The sequence below is a fragment of the Neolamprologus multifasciatus genome, chromosome 11 (assembly GCF_963576455.1).
Source record: "Neolamprologus multifasciatus chromosome 11, fNeoMul1.2, whole genome shotgun sequence".
NCBI classification, from domain to species: Eukaryota; Metazoa; Chordata; class Actinopteri; order Cichliformes; family Cichlidae; genus Neolamprologus; species Neolamprologus multifasciatus.
The window spans coordinates 14,467,017-14,484,597 of record NC_140449.1 but is presented as its reverse complement, the minus strand read 5'-3'; the positions used below and the strand labels follow the sequence as shown (position 1 = coordinate 14,484,597).

The window sequence follows — 17,581 nt, the reverse complement described above, 5'->3', positions numbered from 1 at the left end:
TCTATCCTCAACATTTACTAGTTATATGTGACAAAGAAGAGACTGAATCTTTATTGAGTTGATTTGCTCATAGCTGTAGCAGCAAACGCAGCGGCGTGCAGGTAAAAGGCGGGCACAGCCATTCAATCCATTCATCTGTCTCCATTGCATGTAATGATAGACTCGACAACCCTCCTACCACCCAGAGGGTTTTGGATGCGAGTATCGGCTTCTTAAATCTTATTGAAACATCTAACACATACCTTGGAAGCCTGTGTTCTTTTTTTTGTTTTGTTTTTTTTGGGTGCAGTAGTCAAATACTGAAGAGCACGTGCAGTATTCGGGCTGAAAGAAAATTCAGCTACAGCAAAATGCCCCCCTCCTTCATGCGTTATGAAAGCATTTATTCCAAGGTTCTCTCAAAAGGCAATATAAGAAAAGAAACATGTCCTCCCGCGGGCTGAGTCCTGGCCTCTCAGAGCCAACACAAGCCGGTTTCTGTTAAGAAATCTGGGCAGCGCCAACCATTCAGGTGCTGGTTTGTGGTGGTGCGAAAACACGAGGCCAGATGTGACCCAGGCACCTGCTACAGGAGCAGGCGGCTCTACGCAAAAACTGTACATCGCAGACTTGAGAAGTACCTCAGATGAACTTCTCTTTAAAGATTCTTTGTGTATGTGTGCGCATTCTGGTAATTAAGTTAAAGAGAACTTAACAAAATAATGGCAGCTTTAGTGAAAGAAATATACATTTTTATTTTTATTTTATTAAATATAAATAATAAAAGTCTCAGCCTTCTAATGACCTGTGCTGTGACCATTTCTCTCGTCAAAAAGCTGGCAGCAGGCAGTTAAGTGAGAAAACAAACAAGGTTATGGTATTTTCCCGTGAAAAAGTCGATATTGGATCCAGTCCAGTTTTTTTTTTTTTTTTGACAGAGAGAGAAAAGTGTGGCTTTGATGTTTAGGAGTTTTGGTTTTTTTTTTCGGTGTCAGGCACCACAACTGAAAGCGAGACCAGGTCTTTGCCATTTGTCCCCTGTGGTGCTCTCCACTTTTGACCCCGGTAAGCACTTCAGATCTCCCTTTTGGCCTCAGCGGGTGAAGTGGGAGTGTGAAGTAGTATCTTGTTAAGCACTTAATAAGGAAGAATTTTTCAACAGCTGTTTTTTTAATGATAAATGACTTGATTCAAACACATTCTATGAAAATGAAGATTCCATCAGGTGGCAGCTCTTTGCTCCTGCTCCCGTCTCACAAAATTTGGCTACCCCTAACAAAATAAATAATGAAACTCTGTGAGGTGAACAGAAAATGTCAAAGCTTTTAGTAACTGGCTGATTTATGCGAGTCCTCACAATTGGCAGTCTTTTCCTGGATCTAACATTCAGTGTGTTTTCTTAACGTCCAAAACCAGTGAAAAGAAACCAGTATGTTTCTTTTCACTGTTCCTTTAAACTTTCGTTCTTTTTCATTTAAGATAAAAATACTGTATGTTTTTTTTTTTAAAGTTCCTTAGCAGAATAATTGCATATAAAACATGATTAAGTTACACAATACAGTGGAACCCCGACTTACGAACACCCCATTGAATGAAAAAATTCAAGTTACGAAGGCACTAAACGGCAATATTTCTGCCTGTGTTACGGCAAAATGCCCGTGTTACGAAATCCGCTGGCTCTGATTGGCCGAGCCCAGAATGCCCAGAATGCCTTCCGAATCATGTGACAACCCCTTGGCTTCCGTAATTGTGCTTTGCTGTTCCACTTGAACGACGTATTGTTATTCTAGTTAGCAATTAGCCTATAGCCTATCGTTCAGCATCGCCTCACTCAAAAAGCGCGATGGGTGCTTCGACTTACGAAAATTTTCGACTTACGGAAGACCCTCGGGAACTAATTCATTTCGTAAGTTGGGGTTCCACTGTATAGAATTTAATACTAAAACCTATATTTGTATAGAATATTAAGATGACCCCTCCTGCGACCTGCTCTGACACTAAAACAAAGTCACAATTATCCATGATGAAACAAAACTCCTGTTATAATCTGAATATGTGACTTTTGTACTTTATCTTCATATAACCAGCATTTCTTAAACTGTGCAGTGTACGGGGCACAGTGCGTCATTTATATTAAAGTCATCGTCATCTGATCAATATTTCATAAACAACTAAAGTTGCATAGAGTGTGTTTAACTTGATAGGAGAACTTTTATTTTACACCTTTGACCTTGAGTAATGGTCACAAAAAAAAAACCCAAGTTAGCATATCTTGACCATCTTAAGTTGAGGCTAATAAATGTTTTTGAGAGAGAGTAAGTTTATATAATTTAAAGTAAAGCCAAGTAATCAAATTTTACAATGATGGAATTTGCCCTACCTTCAGCTACTATTCACTAACACTAATTATTTACTGTAATTGCTAAACATTTAAAAAGCGTGAAAGTAAGCTAATTTTTTTCAAGTAAAAATCTGAGCATTTAATACAGCATTGGTGGCAATTAATTATATTTTTATTACAGAGTTCCACTTTTAGCAGTTCATTGTGATCCATCCAGCTTTTTCTACTTAAAAAAATAATTTATTTTCCCAGCTTTGTGAGCCAGCGATAGGAAGTAACAAAACCTTAAGTTTACAGTCTGTTTTTGCGTGACACTTCAGCAAAAGATGATTATCTTCCATCTGGAGCTCCAAAAATATGTTTCTGGCAAGTACAAAAAAGTCACGTCCAAGTTTTTTTGTTTTTTCAGATGTGTGAGCTAGAAGTGGAGATGAGTTTAGTCAAGGTGATGATACATGGGGAGGGGAGTGTGTGCACGGGTTAGGGCGGGAGAGATGGAGCAGAAGCTACATGGGGTGCAAATATGCCAAATATGCCCGATGACTTTGGTGATCCCTGTGATGTCCTCGGTCGCCTCATGCACTGGGAAAACCCACAGCCAAGTCCCACCCAGCGTAAGAGTGTGCATTTGTGTGTGGAGGTGCGTGTGTGAGTGAATTACTAGACTACCCACACGGTGAGCTACAGGTGTGAAAATTAGGTGTGAGGTTTATGTGTGATAAATTACCAACATGTGGCCTAATCACAGCCACTCCACCTTTCCCTCCACCCAGCTTTTTCCCCTCAGCCATTTCTTCCTTCTGTTCTGAGAACACATTTTTCCCACAGCTTGAGTGAATTTGAGGGAGTGTAAATACTGAACTATATAAATTCCAAATGGGTTTCTTCCTTTTGGGAATTACTTCTTATTTTGCATGTCTTATACTTCATAAGTGGTTTATGCTCTTTCAGTCAGTGTCAAAAACTGTTAATGTACTGACATTCCTGATATCAGACTGCCTAGATGTACACTACCTGTGCATAAGTTGTCAGCTTCTCCTCATTTATTTATATTTTGTTAGGAAAATGGGGAATGGGTGCTGTGATTCATTGAAATGTAAAACAAAAACAGTTTGTACAGTTCTAACAAGCCTGAAAGTCAATGGTATGACCATCTTTATTCTTCAGCACAGCCTGAACTTAAGCAGTCTTCAGGAATAACTCCCCAGGGATCTTGAAAGACATTCAAAGCTCTTCTTTGGATGTTGGCTCTTGGATCTCTCGCTGCTTCATCAACGTTTAGGTCTGAGCTCTGGGGAGGCCAGTCAATGACTGATAGTGTACCATTGTATGTTTTACCATCCATGTATGCTTGTGTTGCATTGGCAGTGTGTTTGGAATTTGCTGCCAATCAGACACTTGTCAGATGATTTTTGCATAGTGGATCAAAGTTCGACTGTACTTTTCTGCATGTATAATTCCAACAATTTTGATAAACATCACTGGCATAACTGCAGCCCAAAACCATGACAGAACAGATGGCTGTAGACACTCACTGTTGTACCTCTCTCCCGATGTCCTCCATAGATATGATTTGATACAATGATTTGATCAAAACACCACTTCATCACTACAAAAAACCTGTCTCCACTGATTATCAGTCCAGTTCTTTTTCTAATTTGGCAAAAAAAAGAAAAAGAAATCAGATTTTTCCTCTCTGTTTGTCTTCTTTAATAATGGCTTCTTGACAGCCACACTTCCACTGACACCATTTCTGATGAGGCTTCAGTGGACAGTACATGGATCAACTCAAGGGCCCAGTGCATCTCTGCACACCATGCTGAGATATGCCAGATTTTCAGCTATAATCTCTTTGGGAATCAAAAATACTGTTTTAATTCTGGATTTTACTTTAGAAGTGAGACAAAATTATATGTTTTTGTGACAAGCTGCTAGTAACAAAGTCCTTAAGGACACTATTAAAACTGTCGCCTGGCTAAGTTGTCTGTTATGTATCGACACACTCGCTTGATTTAGGTGCGTTTTTTTGTGCTCAAATAATTTGTAAGTCATTGTTAAGTAGCTTCGCAAAAAGCAAAAAACAGATCTGAGAATTATCCGGTACAAGGCCTGAAAATGGACCATCATCTGCAATTAGCTTACTACATACGTTGCCGTGTTTGAATGATGCAGATATTTTTTTTAAAACTGTATTTTGCAACCACATCCTGGACAATTGATCTAATCCTTTCCAAATGTGCTATGCATCACCTCTGGACTCTCACGAATAAAAACCATAAAACGATTTATTATACTCCATGTAGTTTTGCAACTAAAGGTCAATGTGTTGGCAAAAATTTACGTAGAGGTCCATAATTCATCTAGGCCAGTCCTTTAAAAAAAAGCATAAAAATGTCCACATTCCATCACCACACTGGTTTAAACAACATGTTTTCTATTGATACAATCTCCAATATCCAACTGCTTGTTTGTTAATGTGCTCTGAACCTGTCGATTTCACTTGGCACCATCGTTAGTCTGGTGTGAGTTACTGAAAATGGGTTGAAATAACTCTGGTGTTTCACAAGAACATCATCACCTTTTGCTGAAATTTTGAAAAAAGATAGACAAGAAGAAGCAATGGAGCCAGCAAGAAATGCAAACCACATGTTCATCTCATGGTGCCTGTTTAGGGGGTGATAAAGTCCATCTTTGTGACTCATCAATTAACTCCTGCAGTGCCCCAGTGCTTAAATACGACAAGATCCTTTTGCACCTGCACTGGCCAGTCCTAGTGTAAATGTATAAAACAAGTATTAACCACCAAGAGAATGAAAAACAGATGATGACCCATCACAGGCAGCAGACAGGTTGATTTTTTATTTTTTTTGTCCATTTTTATTGAAACGATGGCAAGAAAGAGAACAGATTTTGTGTGCATTAAATAAGGAATATTTTGTGCATTTAATAGTGTCAAAGTGCTACAATTAACACTGTTGTTTTTGGTTCATTTTTTTCTAAACCACTTTAAAGCTGTGCTGTAAATCTGTAAAATATACCAAAAATAAAATAGGCCCATAAATGCAGCGTTCCTAACAAATGCTTTTTAAAGTGTCACAACTCTTTTAGAATTGACTTTTTTTGTTTTTTTACTCCACTGGAACAAAAGTTTAACATGATTAGAGGTTTGCATTGTTTCACTGCATTGTTTAAATAATGCTGACACGGACTGCAAACAGATATTCTGCTGTTTTCATGGCAAGGCAAAATTGTAAAACATTTATGGGACCGCAACCCACAATGAAGAGGCGATGCCGTTAGTTGACCACCACATCAAGGTCATTCTGTTTTTTCCCCCTCTCATATATGACCAGCTTTTGAGCAGCTTTCCACTGGCTGCAGGGTGTAAGTGTCCATCACTGTGGTTGAAAGTGTGAAAACACTGTGAGAGGCAGGTTAGTGATTCATCTTTTATTACGAATTTCCAAACAGGAATTACAAGGTCTCTTTCAAATCAAGGAATCCAGATGTTGTGTCTGACCCGAATAAGGGACTTAAGTCTTGAAGATATTAGGAAGTGAACTAACTTGGGGTCTTCATACAGACTTGAAAGGAGTGCAAGGTTGAGAGTTCAACTGGACAGATGGGCTAAAGGTGCAGAGTGTTTCCAGATAATCTTGGAAGCACTCTCAATGTATCTCTATTTGACCAGCTGCAAAATCAGGAAGGACATTCAAATCACACTTTGAATGAACTTTAATTGTTTCAAATTTAAAATTTAAAATGTTGCTTTGAAGACTGTAACCATTTCTGTAACTACTTGCAGTCTGTTGCTGTGTTCTCAGTGACTTTGGTGCATAATAATGGTGATAAAACAGTAGTAGATGGAATCATAGATTCTTGGCAGCCTTGCTTTTATATAGGAATATAACCAGAACAACAGCAAGTGTTGAGCTTCCTTTTGCAAAGGGTTGTGTTGCAGAGGAGTTAAACTCATGGACGCAGACTCACTCAGATTGATTACAGCATGTTTCTGTCTATCTGCATTTATAAATTAGATGTTAGTTATTTGCAACCCTTCACCAAAACCTTCACTTAGAGTCTAAGAGTGATTGCAATTAGTCTGTGTTGAGCCGCAATGGTTTGTAGACAGGTTGCCTCCCACCAGGCAACCTGAGTAAATCCCTTGTCGTTAAAGGATGTTTGAGGATGTTGACTGCTTAATCTCTGAGTGACTTGTTGTTCATACTCGCATTCGGTCGCAAACAGCAGAAAAAAATCAACCACCAAGTTTTCCTAGTCACAAAGAGGTTGTTGTCCTGTTTTTACTCTGACGTGACAGAGACATAGGGACATAGAGACATAGAGCTAGGCCACATTGAATTTTAAAGTTGCAAAACAACCAACATTCCCTTGAAAGCTCACTAGGCTATTTAATGTGTTTTATCTTGTTTAATCATGTTGAATCTATGCGTGTACAGCAAATAAATTGTCTTTTTATGGGAAGTTTGAAACTTATGTATGTCTTGGCTGAGAGCAGAAAATAGGGAAACCACCAGAGACTCTAACATGTTAGTTCTCATGTACACATTAACCCTACCAGTATCAATCTTGTTATTTAACTCTCAGAAAAAACACAAACAGAAAAAAAAAACACTTCAAAAAATTGTTAAAATGTCCAACTATTCCTTCCATTCATTTACATCCGTGGTTATCCAGTGAGTCAAATCTATTTTCTCACCTGCATGGCACTGTGGCCCAACCTGTTGAGTCACACCAAATTAAATTAGTTTGACTTTTTGTTTTATTACGCACTAAAAAGTGTTGCCTTCATGTTGCCATTTTCCCACTTGCCTGTTTGAACCATAGCTGCCTGTTTTACCCATTCGCCATTACATTAACAACCACGCTTTTAAGTGAGGGTTCAAATCCCCGAGCTGCCTGCGTCTCACGGTGGATCTGTGTCACAAGAACACTTTGGCTGGGGCTAATATGTCTGACAGCAAAATGTGTTTGCTCAGTCTCATGCTGCAAAATCATTATAAGCAGCAGGACTGTCCCAAATTATAAACATGTGCTTACAGTATGATCTGTTAAAGTAAACCGGGGGGAAAAAAGCATAGATCCTAAAACCTGACTGTTTCCAGCTGGAACAGAGTCAGAGGCAAGTCCAATATATTTTCTGCTAAATTGGAACAGAAATGCGCCTTCAGCACACAGGCCCAAAGTACCCCCCTCTTTTACCCCTTCTGCTTTTACTCCGCAATTTTTTAGCTAAGTGCGACTTCCAAATTCATGACAAATAAAGTCACGGGCCCGAAAAGCAGGTCGTTTGATGTCATTTTCCATGCTCGAACAATGTTGAGATGTTACAACCGCTGGTGAACTGCGGGTGCAAGGGCTGACACTGCTACAGCTATGGAGCGTAATCCTCGATAGTTTGGTGGTTTGAAGAGATCCAGAAAGTGGCTGCTCTGCTCCTTCTGGTACGATTCGCCGCCAGTCAGCTGGAGGCTGCTGCGCTGTCCTGTATATGCCCTTTCCTTGTCCCATGCTTTCTCTTTTTTCCCCTTAAGTGGAACAGCAGTAAGCTTATACCAGCATTTAAGGGAAACAAGTGAGGTAGACAATAAACAATAATAGTCCCAGTGCCACGAGGAAAGCGTATAATTCTGTTGGTGAATGTGGCACTTTCCACATGAGAGTGCAAGTCTTTGTGACCTGCTGCTACTCCAAAAGCTGAGGTTTTCCATCACTGCCTCTTCACCATGTGACATTTATGGATAATATAGATGAAGCGGCTGATATATTTTTGCCGTGTTACTGGATGATGTCAAGATTCCCCGTATATGTGTCCTGCACTGTAAAGTGCCTTTTCCAAATAATGGACAGTGTGCCTGCTGGATAGCTGCATTCACAGTCTGCATTATTAGATTTACATACCAGGGGCCCTTGGAGAAATGAAGCAGAACTGTGAGAATAGAAAGAGTTGTGTTTTAATATAAGCACCAGTCTTCAGTTTTGCTGAGTTCGGAATTCACCGCCATGTTATGATACCGATACAAGTCTGCAGCATTTCTGCATCACCTCAGCAATTAACCAGGACACGCGTTTTGCTAGCCCACTCTCTGGTTTTCTATTTAGCGCTTGGTTAAAATGACAGGTGTCAAGGTAAACTATGGTCTGTTACTTTTTGCTGAATGAATGACGCTGTGACTTGAACTGAGGAGCCGAGGCGTGAAACAGAATCATGTCACTGCTTTGCTCTAAATGTTTTTGGCCACAGACAACAAAAAAATCCTTGCATCTGAAAATAACATATCCCAAAAAACATAAATACAAGGATCCTACAGAAATTAAAGGAAATGAAAATAAAATGTATATCTTTAAGGGCCTGAAAATTACAGAGAATCAGTCTTCATCAGTAATGACCTAAGAGTCGTTAACAAAGTCAATCTAAAAAAAGACCTACATCACTGAAGCCTACTAAAACATGTCTTTTGTTCTTTTTGTGAAGTTCACGGCTCTAGAAGAAACACAAAAATTATATGCAGTTTGCCTTGTTAGCGGTTTGGGTTGCAGAAAGTTGGAATCTTTCAATATGAATGTATTCATGGGTAACAGTAGGTAGGTGAGTGCAAGGCAGGAAGTTTGCTGACCGTGGGTGGAACCTCATGGCGTATGCTGATGGTTTTGGCAGCCATGAGCATAATCTGTCACGCTGGCTTTGGACTCATAAAAATCTACCTGCGATGGAGTTTGTGTTTTTTTTTTTAACTTGATCTAAAAGCAGCCCTAATTACTCTTGAGCTGCATGCAGTTAAATTTCCCAGGCTGCAAAACGAAAACTGCCGCGCTCCAAACACGCTGTGACTCTAACTGTTGTTCGACAAACTTAAGATGAACAGCATACATACTTAATAGCAGATTTATAAATCATGTTCTCTTGCAGCCTTGACCACTTGATTAGCATAGGTATTACTCTTGACTGGGTGCTTTCCCAGTCGAATATGTGAGTGGCATCCTATAGTAGATGCATAACTGGTGGATGAAGTCAAGAAAGTCAGTTGCACTAGTTAGCTGTTACTGCTTCTACTCCTATGTATTTACTTTTATGGCCAAACTTCCTGTATGGGATCTTAATGAAGGGTAATCTTGATCTTGTGTGTTCCTCTACTTTGACATGAGATTTAAAAGATAGATTTGACAGATTTTAGAGCATATTGACAGCGCTAATGCTAGCCAAACATGTAAACTTGCGTTACAAGATCTGTCATCTCCACTGTAATTGTAACCAACCATTCAATACATTTTCACAGCACTGTATTTTTGTGTTGGGGCATCAAGTTGGTCATTCCTCATTTGGAGAAGGTTGATGTCTAAGTAATGCAATTCAGTGCCTTTGTCACTCTCAGAAACCTTTAAGCTAACCGCTGTTGATCTAAAATAAAACAGGTGTTGGAACTGCATGGCATATTTCACTGTAACATGATCAATTTTAATTTTGGTGATTATTATATTTTTTATAACATGAGAGTGTTTCCAAACTGGCTGCCATCTCAGTCTAGAGAAGACAGCCCACAAGATGCCAGGTGCAGTTGGGTTTTTGGATAGTTAGTTGGATAGAAGCATGAAGCATGAAGAAAAAGAAAATCCTCTGTAAATTAGCTGAAAGGACACTGCTTAGTGGCACACTGGAAAGTACACTTTCTGACAAAGGTTAAATAAGGTTTGGGCCAGTCTTGCGCTCATATTGTAAGCTACATATGTAGCTATAATTAGCAGGTCTTTAACTTAATTTAGTATGAATATTGGGGCATAAGGAAACAGCATAATCATAATCTAGCCATATCAATTACCTGTCCAAAAGTTTATAAATTATTTATAAATGATCTTGCCATGTACTGTGTTTAAACTTTGGACAGTTTTTGTAATGAGGAAAGTTAGATCTTGCTAAGCTAACTGGCTTCTGCTTTATACTTGCACACAGACATAATCTTCTCCAAACTGCCAGCATTTTCTTTTAAAAATGTACCCATTATGTAAATTCTCTTTATAAATGCAAATGATTTCAAGGTATTTTCCTCCCTCGGGACTTACCAGGGTTTAGCTGTCACAGTATATTTGTGAAGGCTGAGGAAGACGATATGTGAGGGGTCCTTCATGTGGTTCCTGTATGAGAACAGCAACGTTGCACAGCGCTCTTCCTTGTAGACATGACACATTGAGGCGCTTATTAAGTTTTTGTATTAAAATGTCCTCGTGGAGGCTTTTTCAGCAATGTTCATATGGATTTGGGCTTTTGTAAATAGAGTACTTGAAGCCCAGAGGGATCTTTACTCAGCTGTCAGAAGTGGGAACTGCGGATTTGTTTTGTTTCACGTAATAAGCACTTTGTGGTTGAAATCGTAAACAACATCACTTTATCATGTGAAAGGAGTGGTGCTTTTAATGATGTGCAGTCCTCTCCCGAAGTCTCAAAATACATACCGTATATGTTAAACCTGGTATCCATAATGAGATGTTGACCACTCTGTCCATTTGTTCTACATTTGTGGGTCAGTTTAATTTCAAAGTGACTGACAGAAGAAGAGCATGGGCGTGAAGAACATGGAACATGTGTCTGAACACACTTAGCATTAAGATAGACTGGGTTTAAGTAGACCTGGTGTCTGAAAATAGGAAATACATAATATGCCAAAAGAAAAAGGAACATAGAATATTTGGAACATATTCTCTAGCAAACTAACTATACAGTCCTCCCAAATTAGGTTAAACTGCTGTAATATATGGAGATGTCTGTTAATTTACTTTTCAGTATCTTTTCTTCTGCTCTAAAAAAAAGAAAAAAATCAGAGTACATTTGGATGTTTTTCTTAAGAATGGCTGAAACCTGCTGGCAGTCGGCAGATTGATGTAAAGTGCACTAGACATTATGCCGGTAGTGTGGGACGTGAGTTGGACAGCGTAGCTCCAGACACTGTGAATTGTGGCCTCTTTCCTGACATACCTGTGGCCTAAACCTCCAAACCTTTCCACAGACGCACACACACAAGCTAATCTCCCCAAGATCTGGACCAAAAGAGTTTCTCTCCACTGCCTTCAGCCTTTCCTTCCCTACTTTCCCCATAGTCATATGGTAATTCCAGGACATGGGAAATGCTTCATTCAAACAGCCTATACTGCGCTGTCCTCACTTGCCGTCACCGTGAGATTAGCAACAAGCAGAAACAACGGAGAGCAAAGAATGAGCGGGAACTTTGAGCCAGGCTCATCAAAAGGCCTTTCAATAACTATAATTTCTCTGTTGATTGACCTGCCAATGGTCTGGGATGACCACAGGCCCGGATAGTGTTTTTCTTTCATTCTTGTTAGGATAGTTTTGTTAGCATAGTGTTAAGAAGTTTGAGCCCGCTTGAAACGCGCTGCAGAAATAAACTTTTCCAGCCTGACAGGTTTACCTTCGCCAAGTTGGCTTTCCGTTTCTGTCAGTGCTATGCTCAGATTTAGCAAGAGCAGACGGGAGTACATGTGACTGGTTTAATGCGAATGTCAGTTTGCTGTAAATGCACCCAGACTGTGTCTTCTACAGGAATATATGGTTGAGTATTGAGGTTGGGTGTAATGATGCAGTTTAGTCTTACAGAATGGAAGGACTGACAGAATGAAATATGAGATATATTCGGGGGAGTGATTCTCGTGATAGCGATAGCGTTACCTGACGGGAAATAGAAGTCGGTTTTAAGTTCCTGCACGTTATTATAGCATTTTCTGTAAGGTAAGGAAAGCACTTGACATTTGTCCAGTTGTACTAGATGCTAGGTAAGACGCACCTGTATCCGCCAGATGACTTTGAGGATGCTGTCTTGGAGCTGCATTGGCACAACTAAAACGTTGGACGTTGGATTGACAGTTGAACATAAGACACAATTTTCCATCTGAGAATTGGAAGAGCCAACGCTAGTATTAATTTGGGGTTTTCATTCATGTCTTACTGAGCAAGTGCTGACTGGAGATTAACCATCCCCAGTCTGTGTGATGAATAGAGTTGGAGCGTACATCACGGCGCTGCTGTGATCGATGGAGTGTCGCTGTAAACCTCATCCCTAAAGACCATCAGAGACACATTCTGATTAGCACTTAATCTTACTTCCATCCACTCTGGCTTCAGGAATACGAGCACAGTTTGGCAGAGCCAGCATACCTCTCTAAAGACTGTCTCCCAGCGCTCCAACAAAACAAATGAAAAAAAGATGAGACCAAGGCAGCCTCCGACATGCGCTGACTTATTTTTTACATGATTACAAACTGATGCTTGCAATGGGCCCACTTAGCTCTCACTTTTTTCTGGTTGAATCCCTTCAGAGAAATCTAATATGTGGATCTGTGGCCAGTAATGCAGGCATGCTCTGCTCTGTCTCTCAGGCTTTGTCCAGCTTGCTACACAGTGTTTTATTAAGCGTTGTGGTAGGTCGCACAGTATAAGCACCGCTGTTACCCAGTCCCTGCCTGTGATATTCAAGACTTGGCTTGAAGAACATCTGAAGTGTCTCTCGTTTGGAATGGCCCGAGGATATTTTCCTGTAAACGGGATGCTAAGGAGTTTACATTGAAAGTCACTTATTGTAGAAAGGACTGTCTTTTTACTGGCTCCTTTGTCTTCCACAGGCAACTCGAGCTGAGGCTAGAGCCGCTGCGGTTCTGGGGGCTTTCATCGGCTGTCTCAACGCAATCGTTTAGGGGGCCAGCTCTGACCAGAATTAATGCAATATTCACATTCATAACCAATCAGCATTCGAACGCTGAGAGGCGAACTAGAGTTTGGATGAATGACAAATTGTTCAATTGGACATATTTACTATGAATTGAAGGATATCCTGCTGATATATCTATTATGGTTGTTTGGGTTTTTACTCTTGTACTTAGGTATTATTTTAATGGTCAGCCCTCCCACAGTTGAGTGTGTTGCCTCTTGTTCACCCCGTCCCTGTCACAGGGTGAACTTACGGTCATCCGCAGATGAGTAATGATACAAGGATCTGAAGGAATCCTGCTTCTTTGTTGCTGGTTCAGAATAAACAGCCATCTGAACCACCGTGGAAGTTACATCTTCCAGCAGTAGTCGAGCTAACAGAAGCACTGACCTCGCAGTCGCTGTACACACACCCTTAAAACACACTCACACGCACTGAAAATAAAAAAAATTTTTTGTGTCTGATGATCACTGATTGATGATGGTAAATTCACTGTTCAATAAAGGATTGATCACAAATGCTGATTTCAGAAAGTTTTTAGGAAATATAAATCTGTGTGTTTTTGTGTGAACAAATACTTTGATCGAAAAAAGTGACAGATTCTTCCGGATTCTAATCAACTCTTGCTCCTATGTCACCCTCTTTCTTCCCCCCACACCCCCTGTTTGTCCTTCCTGCAGCTAGCTATGGTGCGTACCCCATCTGTAAAGGCTGCTCGGTGTGCTCCAGGGATAACGGCTGTGTGAACTGCCAGCCCAAACTGTTCCTGTTTCTGCGGAGGGAGAGGATGAGGCAGTACGGGGAGTGTCTTCACGACTGTCCGGCCGGATACTACGGCATGCGCAGCCCCGAACTCAACATGTGCTCCAGTAAGATCCTATCGAGTTTAACCTACCCAGCATCCCTCATACACTCCCCAAAATCTCCTTCCACCCTCGGCTCCCTAGCCAGACATACAATACCACCTCCCATTTTCCCACAGCGAATGATTTATTGCAACTTACTCAGAGGAGACGCACATGCCTGACAATTTGAACGGCTCATCCGTTCACACAGGTGGATGTAACTGGTGAAGCCTTGTCTTAGCAGCCTCTGTAACGCGAGGTTGTCTGAAGGCGTGAAATCGAACCACAAATGCAACCAAAATGCAAATGCAATTAGGCCAAAACTAGCTTTAGGGCCACATTAAACAGCAGTACGGTAAAGCAGTCCTTTTCGAGATACTATGCAATATGGAGAAAGATATTTATATGTTAGAATCAGGGAAGGAAACTTACTTGTTTTAACGACTGATTGCCGGAGCTTGTGGATTGAGGTTTTCATTAGACAGTGTAATTTCTTGGAAGTCAAAGACATTTTTTTGCCTGTGAACAGAAAGCAGGCCACCCACCAATATATTGTGCATTGACTGGAGAGTTTGATTAAGAAAAGCAAAGCAATAAAAGTGTCACTACACCTTAGACTAATATTGTATTTAGTATTTAGAGAAAGGAAATATAATTCAGAACTTGACTTACTTTTATTTACTGTTTGAGTAATGAAACCATATTAAATATCACCTCATCATTAGGCATATTAGTGTTTTGGACCACACCTTTGGTCTTACATACTCTAGATTATACTATTAACAATAGCTCGTCAATCAAATATGTTCTTCTCCTCTTCATGTTTCACTTTCGTAACTTAACCTTTACGAACGTAAAATATGGCCGGAGAGAAATAGAGAAGACCTTTATAGGTGTTGGCTGAGTGTTTCATATAAAAACAGTGGAACTTAAATCCTAGGCCAAACTTTTGACAGGCGTACTGAAATTAAGTCCCAGATGAGGGTGTCCGTACCTTTGCCACTGACATGCAGCAACCGTAGCCCATCTAGATGCAAATATATAGATTGGCTCATTTTGATATTAAAATAAAAGCATATTACAGCCAAACTACCAATTTCTTTTTTCTTCAAGCCATAAACGGCCTCTATTGAAAGTGAAACTTCAGTGTCCAGAAATCTGGCAGTGGAACATCAGTGCATGTTCATTTTTACCTGGTCAGGTTGTGGTTCTTCATCAGTCTTTGAGGCTCTGTTCAGGAATTAGTACTATAAAAGGTTCAAAATATAAATTCATGAATGAATTTAAAATAACGTTTTTCTTAATTACTATCAGTGTTTTGTGGGTCAGCCTGTTCCCATTCTTACCAAACATAAAGCTAAACCTTTACTAACTAAATAAAATTAAAAATATTGAGGAAATACATTGAGATTGAGATTATTCGCAATGGGCCGTTTTTCCTTTTTGTAGGATGTTTTTTTGGATTTAGGATAACAAGATCACAAAAGGTTTGCAGAAATATCTTGTAGTGCAGTTTGAAACTTTGAACGTCTCTTTTAGCAGACTGCTGGTATCAATTGGATACCCACAAACAAAACCCTTGCTCTTTGCATGCTCATAGTTCATCCGTTTTCCCACATTAGAGGCAAAATCCTAAAGGCTCCAAAGTCACTTTATCCCATTTTCATTACTCAGAGAAAACTAGAAGTGAAAGACATCTTGTTATTTGGTCAACGAGAGAAAAAAAAGTATTTTAAAACGTTACTTTTCAACCCTGCTTTCCTGACTGCACCGCCCCACAAAGGCTGAATTTTGACTTTAACGGATCCTGATGTGTGGGAAGTTAATCTGGATTACTGGCCATGCAAACTGCTCATAGAACAACATCTTGTATTGTCATGTAGCATCAGACTTTAAAGCAAGAACTACTTTGATGTGATAGCTGATTCAGCTGTGGCTCTCTAATCCGGTTTCCTATTCGAGTCTCACTCTCAACTGCGCTCTGTGTGTCATTTCCACTAAATAGCTGGCATCCGACCATTTTATTGCAGACATTTTATCGACTTTGAAGGTAATATTTGTGAGCTAATGCAGGCAACTGGAACTCAGACACAGTGGACATGAATGGCGATGATGAGGGGTTCTCTGTGCCCTGTTTCTTTGGGGCTTTTTAAGCACTGCCTCTGAAATCACTTAGAGGACAGCTGTTTATTATTAAATCCGAGTTTGTCTGTGCGATCTTATCACATTCACAAATTTTTTTGAGGGCTGTTCTTAAATTCTTCTACTAAGGAAGAGGTCGATAGGATTGGGGACTCTCGCTGAAATCGAACGTTCACTTTTTCTAAAGGAAAACCGTAAACTGACATTGTTATGCAATATAAAGCAAGGAAAGCTAGACAGAGGGCTGTAGTTTCACTGGTATGGAATCTAAGACAAATACAAAAATCGTATGTATACTGTTATGTTGAACAAGTCATGGTTCAGACTGTAAATTTAGATGTCAGATGTACTTTCTCTGCTGTTCAGGGTCAAGCTCCTGGTCATAAATATAGAGATCCTTGACTACAACTGTTAGTTAAAGATCCTCCAAATGCACTATTATGGTTGATCTCTATTAGGGTCAGCTGGCTCATCTGGAAAGCAGGTTTCTTGTGGCTTTCTGGTCTTCTAACAGGTTGTCATTCACACGTTTCATTCTTTAGAGGATCACATTCTCACCCAGCTTCTGTGCACTGCAGACAGTCTGGTCCACCTGACTCACATGTCTTTGGAAAGTGCTCGCCAGTGCAGTAGAACTCAAAAACTGTGATAATGCGGTTCTACTAAAATTGAAGCCAACAGCAATACTTTAATGTATGATCATTTAAATCTTTGCTCTTTGCAAATCCGCAAAGAACTCAACGTTGACTGCTGCTCCTTGCTACTAAAATGTTTCCTCAAATTTCTTCTGAATACCTTGAGAAACTGTGCCGTATGATGAATTTTAAATTTAATGCTCACTTTTCTGGCAGGTTTCCCTTTCACTGCAGGGAAGATAACACCATAATTAGAGACTGAAACAATGGGAGCTCTGCTTTCTGTGGCGTAACGTAACTGGAAGCCCATTTGCAGCTACACTTCAGCTAGGTTCCAAAGAGGCTCGAGACATGGGAGCCACAGTGTTTACTGCCATCACGGAGATGGAGCTGGTTCGTCAGTAATGTCTTTTTGTTGCATAATATCTTTCTGCGTGACCATATTTTATGTTCTTGGACCTCTGCTACCCTGGAACTCCTTTCAGCAGCTAATGAATGGGTTGATATGAGCCATAAACCATATGCTATAACTCCAGTGTTATCCACGGGAGTTCTTATCAGTCGCCCAGAACAGGCCCCACACTGGTGTCTGTGATTGTCAGCCCACTGCTCTGCAGGGAAGATTTGTAGCAACGGTCACACAGTGCACTGCTTTGTGTACAGCCAAATCTGCATGAATGTAGAGCAGTCACGCTTTCTGCAAAGTCACATTTCATATCACTTTGCTTTTAATATACATTCCTTAGCCAAAGCCTATTCTGTCATTTGCTATCACAAGCGAGCTCACTGGCTGAAAGAATTATGAGCTGAAAGGCGACTATCAGAGCTGTCTTCTGTATGAGACAAAGTGTTGAGAGGGTCAGCATGAGTGCAGGGCTGCATTGAAGACTTCCTCCCTCGGGGTAT

General features: G+C 40.2%; 1 protein-coding gene across 1 annotated transcript in view; it reads left to right on the top strand.

Moving 5' to 3' along the window:
• rspo2 (R-spondin 2) overlaps positions 1 to 17,581 on the top strand; it is a 59,332-nt gene that overhangs the window by 12,434 nt on the left and 29,317 nt on the right. Inside the window, exon 3 of the mRNA XM_085176802.1 lies at positions 13,734 to 13,922. Within this exon, the coding sequence (XP_085032928.1) occupies positions 13,734 to 13,922 (189 nt within the window). The remainder of the gene's footprint in view (positions 1 to 13,733; positions 13,923 to 17,581) is intronic.